Source organism: Mus musculus, chromosome 3 (genome assembly GCF_000001635.26).
Source record: "Mus musculus strain C57BL/6J chromosome 3, GRCm38.p6 C57BL/6J".
NCBI classification, from domain to species: Eukaryota; Metazoa; Chordata; class Mammalia; order Rodentia; family Muridae; genus Mus; species Mus musculus.
In genome coordinates this window covers 94,047,075-94,055,427 of record NC_000069.6, presented here as the reverse complement: position 1 = coordinate 94,055,427, position 8,353 = coordinate 94,047,075, and the positions used below count along the sequence as shown (strand labels likewise).

Below are 8,353 nucleotides of genomic sequence, written 5' to 3'. Positions count from 1 at the left end.
TGGTTCTGATTAGAATAACACGAAGGAAAGAAGAAAGGCACCTTAATAGTTTTGGGGCTCTGCTTCCTGCCCACCATATAGGAGCTCTTCCCCATTCCCTCCAGTTTGTCAACACTCAGACTTCTGACATGTTAAGGAAAACACTCCTTCCCTGATCATTTTTATAGCAAGTATCAGTGTAAAACAAGCACAAGGGTAAATAAACAATCTCTGTGCAGAGATTGACATGATCACTTTATTTATTGAAGACTGACCCTAGCAAGCAAAGTAAACTGGTGATGGCTATTCTTCCTGTGTTACTACCTTTGGACTTAAGGACCGTGCAAAACTTGATGGCATACCTTTAATTTTTTTTTCTTAAGTAGAAGTAAATAAATCCAGTTCAAATACAGACTCCAGGTAGAAACACACACCTTTAACCTGAGTTTTGAGGCAGGAAAACACACACCTTTAATCCAGCTTTGAGACTAGAAGACACACCTTCAACTGGGCCACACCTGCTCTAAGCCTATATAAGCACATGGAAGAAGGAAACTCTCCTTGTCTGCTTGCTCTCATCATAAGAGCAAGCCCATTTCTTCACGGGTATTGGAGCCTACTTCTTCAGAATTCCAGCATCTACTGAGGAACACCCGAGACTTCAAACCTTGTGGACTAAGTAAGTACTGGCTTTAGCCATTGTTGGATTAACTGGATCTGATCCTATAAGTTTTTCTCACATATCCACTTCCTATTATTATAATGGAATTAATTCTGTGTGTTCTCTACATGACCCTGACTAATACAATGTATTTGAATATGAATGTGTAACATTTTCCAAGCTCATCCAAAGTTCTATATAATAATTGTTGTGCTTTATGAAAAGAGAGCTGGGATATGTTTGTTAGAACCAAATATGGTAGAGTGGGTGGGGTACTTTGGCAGGCCCATGCTGAAGCATCTCATCCCCCTGTGGTATCAGCCACAGTGTCTAATTGAGTTTATTGTACAGTTTGGTTTAGTACATGTTTTCTATAGAATACAGTTTATTTAGAGCATTGGAAGGGGAGTTGACTAGGGATGAGAAGAGAATAGAGGCAGAGAAAGAGAGGAGAAGAGAATAAGTAAGAGAAAAAAGAAGAGAATTAGGCTAGGAACATGTGGAGTAAAGGCGGGGAGGGGGAAGGGGAGAGAGGGAGCAAGTGGTTACACAGTCAGGGAGAATAAGAGAGAATAAAAGTGCAAGGAGGGGGGTAAATAAACTGTTTTATAATGAATCAGACATACCTGGCTATTGCCAGGTAACTGTTGATTGGAGCGTAGAAAGAATGATAACATTCTTTCATTTTGGATTAATTTAAAATAAAAGGTAACACTAGACAGAGACAATTGTGGAGCAGGAATAGGGTCGACAGGATCTTTAGTTATTTCCTGCTGACTTTGGGATGATGAGTCTTTGGGAAACCAAAGAAAATATGGATGGAGATGTTGGCCCAGTCTTAGGAGAGTTGACTGTTTCCTTGTTATTCAGGGTCTGTGGAACCACCTGTAGGTAAATAGAGGACATCCAGTTGAAGCATCTGTGTCTGTGAGAGTAGATTGGAGCATTGGGTTGCTTCTCTGGATCTGTCATGGAAGTGGATTTTGAGTAAAGTCCTGGACCTGACAAGATGCTGAATCATTGTGTGTGTGTTGATAAAAGTAGGGGGAGGAGGAGGACGAGGAAGACGAGGAGGAGAAGAAAATAATACATATGTAGTAGAGAATGAAGTTATGTATATATTTTGGGAGAAAAGAAGTACATTTTTCTTAGGAGTACATTTGAAACCCTTAGGTCTTGGTGGTTGGGGTGAGGGGAGTCCCAATGCTAGGGAACAGGAGAGGAATCCCATCTTCTAGAATAGGTTGCAAATGGGAATGTAGATTATTGATTGGTAGGTGTAATTATCAAGATGGAGTCTGTTTGGTCCATGAGAGGTAGATCTCATTGTGTTTCTTGGAGCTTATAAGTTTACAAAAGAGATAAATTTGTAACAGCATGAAGAGTTTTTAAGATGAGCTTAGGGAAGACAAAAACCTTTTCTGGAGCAGAAGGAGCAAGAAGGTCTTTTTCTTCTGTCTAGGAAACTTAAAAAAAAAAGGTATAATGAGAAGCCTTTTGAAATCTGTATTGAAAGGACAGTTAATGGAAACTGGAAAATTTGATGACCTTGTGAATATGATAATTAATCCTATCGTTTAGCATGAGAAACACCTTAAGTCTATAGATAAAAGGCAACCAAAGGGCAGTGGTGGCACATACCTTTAATCCCAGCACTTGGGAGGCAGAGGCAGGTGGATTTCTGAGTTCGAGGCCAGCCTGGTCTACAGAGTGAGTTCCAGGACAGCCAGGTCTACACAGACAAACCCTGTCTCAAAATAAGCAAAAAAAAAAAAAAAAAGACAACCAAAGGAAACTCATATTTGTACCTATGACAGCTGATAGTATAGATTTAGCATGAGAAACACTTAAAGGCTATATAGGTTAAAGAGAATAAAAAGAAACTTAAAATTTACTCTTGTGATTATAAAAGTTGGGTTATATACTGGAATGTTTTATTAGGGTTAGGCTAATTTATAAGTACTCTATTGATTAATGTTAGGACAGTAGTCTAACAAGGGAAGGAAAAATGATAACTAAATTTAGAAAAGGAAATAACAGAAGGTTATGTCTGTGGAAGGTTACATCTGAACTTCTGTATCCTTTATCTTGAAGCTGGAGAGTAAAGAAAACCTGTCTATGATAAGAGATCTGGTAGTCTTAAGTAGTTAACAAATTGACTAATGAGCTAATAAGGTGGTAAATTACCTTGGTAAGGAGCTAGAGGTTTGTTTTCTAGCTGTAGTTAGCTCAGCTCTCAATGTAGTTAGAAATTTGGGGAAAATAAATTATAATCCAGATGTCATTAATTAAAATGACAGAGGTTCATCAATAGTCAACTATGTAGAATGTTTTCTGAGGTCCCTGCATTCTCCATCACAACTTGGGCAGATTTTGGGTGTCCATTAGGCCCAGAAAATAAGAAGCAATTTTCTTGTGGAATAGGAACTAGGGGAAAAGACTCAACTTGTCCTAGGCAATATGAGAGATTTAACTCTCTGGGTATCCTCAGTTTGATAGTGTAGGCTGAGTCCAGGCAGCCTCAAGGCAATGGAGCTCTGTAACTCGTGGTTATCATAACACAATCTAGGCAGTCTTGTCACTGTGCCTGCATCTTCTTAGAGACCTTGGCGGGGGTAGGGGAGGTTGTAACTGTTTTGCTTTGGGGGGGGGGTCCTCTGTCCTAAAAGCTAAACATAAGGCAGTGATCATTAACCTTTTTTTACTACTGTAAATCTTTAAATTAATATTAAATTAATATTAAAGTTATTAAAGGCAGTGAGGTAGGAATTGCCTACAACAAAGATTATGGGTGGTTAGTGGACTGTCATTAACTAAGATGGCACTGAAGCTACAGCCATTCATGTGACCTCCCTTAGCTAAAATGGCAATGAAGCAATAACATAGAAGAATCTTATCTGCCCACAGTAAAGATTTCAGACACTCACAAGATTGCCCCAAACCAAGATGGTGCTGAATCTACAGCTCTGCCTGGAGGAATGTCACATGTTTGTTTTGTCTTGGAATGGCAAAGATAATTGTTTATCAGCAGATAAAAACATATAAAATGACAAACATATAGAGATAAATGGGCACATTTTGTTTGGACAAAAGGTCACTGCTTTCTCCATAGTCAGCTTCTGTTACTGTAGCCAGACCACTGGGTCTGATCTACACATGGAGCAGGTCAGCTGTTACACCTGGTTTAGAGCTGATGCAGAACAGAATGGAAAGTAATCAGAGTTGAGAGTAGTGGTGGTGGGTAGGCCCCAGGAGCACAGAAGCATAGGCAGAACTCAAACTGGTGTGAGCAGGGCACAAGTGCTGCAAGGTAAAAGAGAGCAAGCACCTTGGGAGGGGCAGGGAGTAAGAGGCAGGGCCTGCAGCTGTGCTCTGTCTGCCTGCAACTCTAGCAAGCATGTTTGGCCCCCATGGTTTTGGGTAGGGCAGAGAGCAAGCATGCAAGGGGGAAAGTAGAGAGAGGAGGCTAGAGGCAGCCACAGAGGCAATTTCAGAATCAAGGGGGAACACTGTTTCTCAGTGGTTATCATACCCCAGCCCAGGCAGTCTTTCACTGTGCCTGTATGCAGGAGGGAGAGCAAAGAATAAAGTGGCAAGAGATGGAGGTGGTGGGAGGGGACCCTGCAGAGAAACCTTTCCATTTTTCTGGATGGCTGGTGAGAGAATTGTAAAATATATTTAAGTGTCCTTAAACAGCAATGTAGAGTCATTGCTTAGTGGATATTGGGGCCAAATGTAGCCTGTGAATTCGGAAGCCTTAAAGAGTGGGAGGCATCTCAGTAAGGATCCTGGGAGTGGCTGCAAAGGCATATCCTTTCTGGGTGAGAGTGGCAGCATCCTGAGGATAAGTTAACTAAAACAACAGGAGGGACAGATCACCGAGACCTCAAGTAGTCAATTGGGGTCTGAGATCAGGCCAGTACCTGAGTGAGCAGAGAGGTAAATAATGGTTTATCCAGGCCTGGGGTTTCTCAGCAGTAAGAAAAGTAAAAGACACAGAGGAGAGAGGAAATGTCACTCAAGAGAAAATGTCCTAAAATGAGGAGTCAGCAAGGAGGACAATCATAAAGACTGGGACTGTCTCCATCCACAAGGACACCACAGGGTGGCTGTGAGCTCAATATCCCTCCCTTGGGACCAGGTGATATTTACACTGACCAGTGTGGGAGAGGGAGCTTTTACCCATTTGCTGGTGTTTGGATGGAGAGTTCTAGTGAGCAATGTGTGGAAGCAGAAGATGTTAACTTGCAAGTCTTTAAATCTGCATCACAATATCAATGTTGTGTTTTTAAAAATGAATTCCAGGACATGTTTGCTAGAGCCAGGTATGGTGAGGTAGGGAGTGGTACCCTGGTGGGCCCATGCTGAGGCATCCCTTCCCCCTCAGATAATAGCCATATAACAGGATTAGTAGAGGAAAAAATTTTACTTATAGCATGGGAAGTGGAGGTGAGTAGGGATGAGAAGACAGGAGAGGCAGAGGAAGACAGAAAAAGAAGACAGAGAAAGAGAGGGTGAGGGAGAGAGAGGGAGAGAGAAAGAGGATCTAAGAGAAATTCAAACTAAAATCTAAAGTGACCTATAATTTAATTCAACAGGAGGAAGGATAAATAACTTCTAGTTCTTCTTCTCAGACCAACTTTAACCTCCAAAACTCCTCCAGCAGAAATGTCAGAGGATATGGAATTCGAGAACTGGGGCTCCACACAGAGCAGTGTTGAGAAATTCTGCTATAAATGGACCATTAGCAACTTTTCATTTTGCATGGGGGGAATTCAGAGAAGGATTACAAGCCCAGTGTTCTCATCAGAGGAGAATAAGGAAGTGGCATGGTGTTTGAGGGTGTACCCAAAGGGGGCTGATAAAGAAAGCAAAGATTACCTGTCAGTTTACTTAGTTTTGCTCAGCCATCTGCAGAGCCCAGTTTGGGCAAAGTTCAAGTTCTGGATCATAAATTCCCAAGGAGAGAAATATCAAAAAACAAAGAGCCCCATTGTCGAATGCTTTCTGACATATGAACAGAGTGGATTCAAAAAGTTTCTCCCTCGAGATCTCCTCCTCTCCCATCGGAATTGCCTTCTCCCTGAAGATCAGCTCACCATCTGCTGCAAGGTGACCATATTAGGACGCAAATATAACATGCCTAGTCAAAACATAACACCTGCAATCAAGGATCCAAGGCACCTGTTGACAGATGACCTAGGAGAGCTGTGGGAGAATTCCCTCTTCACAGACTGCTGTCTGTTGGTAGCTGGCCATGAATTCAGGGCTCACAAGGCAATCCTAGCAGCTCGCTCTCCAGTTTTCAGAGCCATGTTTGAACATGAAATGAAGGAGAGTCTAAAGACCCCCATTAAGATCCATAACCTGAATCCCCAAGTCTTCAAGGAGATGATGAGTTTCATCTACACGGGGAAGGCACCATACCTCCACAGCCACTCCATGGCCTGTGATGTGCTGCCAGCTGCTGACAAGTATGGCCTGGTGAGCCTGAAGGTCCTGTGTGAGGATGCTTTCTGCAGGAACCTCTCTGTGAAGAATGCTACACACACTCTCATCCTGGCTGACCTGCACAGCACAGAGAAGCTGAAGACTCAGGCCCTTGATTTCATTGCCTACTATGCCTCTGAGGTCTGTGAGACCTCAGAGTGGAAGTCAATGGTGGAGTCCCATCCCCACTTGGTGGCTGAAGCATTCCAGTCCCTGGCTTCTGCACAGTGTTCTTTCTTGGAGCCGAAAGTGATCTCAGGATCTAACCAGCTATGATTTACATCTTTCTTCCAAGAGCAACTAACAACAACATTGGTCTAGTGTTGTGACCGATGACTTCTGGTTAGACTATGGTATTGCGGAAGAATTTACAGTAAATCTGGGGAAAGGCATCATGGTGGATGAGGATTTAAATCGCCTGTAATATGGTTAACTAGTGGGTGTAGGAAGGGCAGCACTGCAGTTTGGGACATTCTACCTGACATCTACACTTTTGATATTCTTGTGTGTTTTTTGTCTAATGTCTTACAAACTGAATAATTTAGGTGCTGGCCCTAGGCATGGGCTAACTGAGTTTCTTTGAAGAAACCTATCTGCAGTGGACTGAGCAGAACAGATGACCGTGGTCAGAGGAAAGGAGAAATCAAACATGAGTGTTTACTCATCAGAGAAAGAAAAACAGTGTAGAGTTTCTTTTTAAAGACTTATTTTGTGGGAACTCAGCTGTAAAGGCAATTACTGCTCTCTCCGAGAACTCTGTTTAAGTTCCCAGCACACACAGAGGAGTTTTCAGCCACCTGTAAGTGGTTATTCAGCGGATCTGAAGCCCTCTTCTGGTCTCCATAGCCACAAACAGTTGCATAGACAAATCTTTAACCAAATAATTTTTAATATGAATAAAACTTTTGAAATCAGTCTGGATTCCAGAGATATTTATGTTAAGATAAGTAACGTGTAGTCTAATTAGCCAAGCTCAGCTGTGGATGTTTGTGCAGAATCCTTGCTGTCCCACCAGTAGTAGAAAATCATTGTCCTTTTTCTTGGAATTTAATGGTGGCAAATTAGAACTCCACCATCATGCTCTTATGACAACTAAGAAGAGCAGGCCAAATTGGAGGGAGTCTACTCTTTCTGGGAGAAGTGTTTGTGGGTCAACACATGCAAAAATGTTTCGTCTATTTTGAAAACATTTGAAGGGATTGATTCATTACACATGTATATAACCTCATCTAGTGGTTTTCAAATTTCTTAATGCTGGGACTTAAAAGAATTTTTTCATGTTGTGGACAACCAGAACCATTAAAGTACTTTCTGGCTACTTCATCATTGTAATGTTGCTTCTGTTATGAATCCTACTGTAAATAGCTGATATACAGGATATCTGATATTCAACCCTTATGAATGGGTCATTAGACCGAGAAAGGGATGGGGAGTCACAGTTTGAGTACTATGGCTGCAGGCCATGCCTGCCAGCATACCAGTTAGACTGCTGCTTACAGATCTTCTCTTACATCAGTTCCCACAAACCCTATCCTACTTTCTCAACCCCACCTCTGTAGCATACCACCTGTTGGAGTTTTCATTGCCCATTCTTCCCATATGGTTGGACCACACAGATCTTCTCCTTTGAATCTCCCTCCTCCTCCTCTTTGCTCTGTCCCAGACCCCAGGCCACCTGTGCCCCCATGCTAACAAAAGTGCCAGTCTGTGCGTGGTAACAGAATTCTAAAGGCAGACCCACACCTCTCTCTTTGATCCCCCACTTACAATTTCCCCATTCTCTTTCCCAGATGTATAGCAGGAAATCTGTGCTCTTTCTTTCCTGTAAAGCACCAACCCAGGAGGATCACAAAAACTTCTTCTCTACTCTTCCTTTACAAAAGCTAGCCCATTATCCCAGCCTTCAAATGCAGCAGGCATTTCACTAAGAACACAGGAAAAGAACAGGGCAGGGAAACACTTATGGAATTATTCCCTCCTCCACGCCAACTTCAATCGCCTATGTTCATCTATTGAGCTATATCATACCAACAGCTGAACTCTTCCTTTCTGCCTGACTACATCTCTTATGAGTCCCACTGACAATTCTTTATAAGGTCTCTCCCCCTATTTCCTTGCTGTATTCTACCCCTAACTCCAGCATGCACTCACTCACTGATAACTCACTGACTAATCCTGAATGTGAAACATGGAAGATGTCTATAGATCTTCCCCTCTCCATTA

General features: G+C 42.3%; 1 protein-coding gene across 1 annotated transcript; it reads left to right on the top strand.

Moving 5' to 3' along the window:
- The first annotated feature begins 542 nt into the window (after positions 1-542).
- Positions 543-7,447, top strand: Tdpoz9 (predicted gene 9125). The gene is made up of 2 exons (NM_001163730.2): positions 543-658; positions 5,239-7,447. The coding sequence occupies exon 2, from the start codon at positions 5,309-5,311 to the stop codon at positions 6,404-6,406; it is 1,098 nt and encodes a 365-aa protein (NP_001157202.1). The 5' UTR covers positions 543-658; positions 5,239-5,308; the 3' UTR covers positions 6,407-7,447.
- Positions 7,448-8,353: the final 906 nt, after the last annotated feature.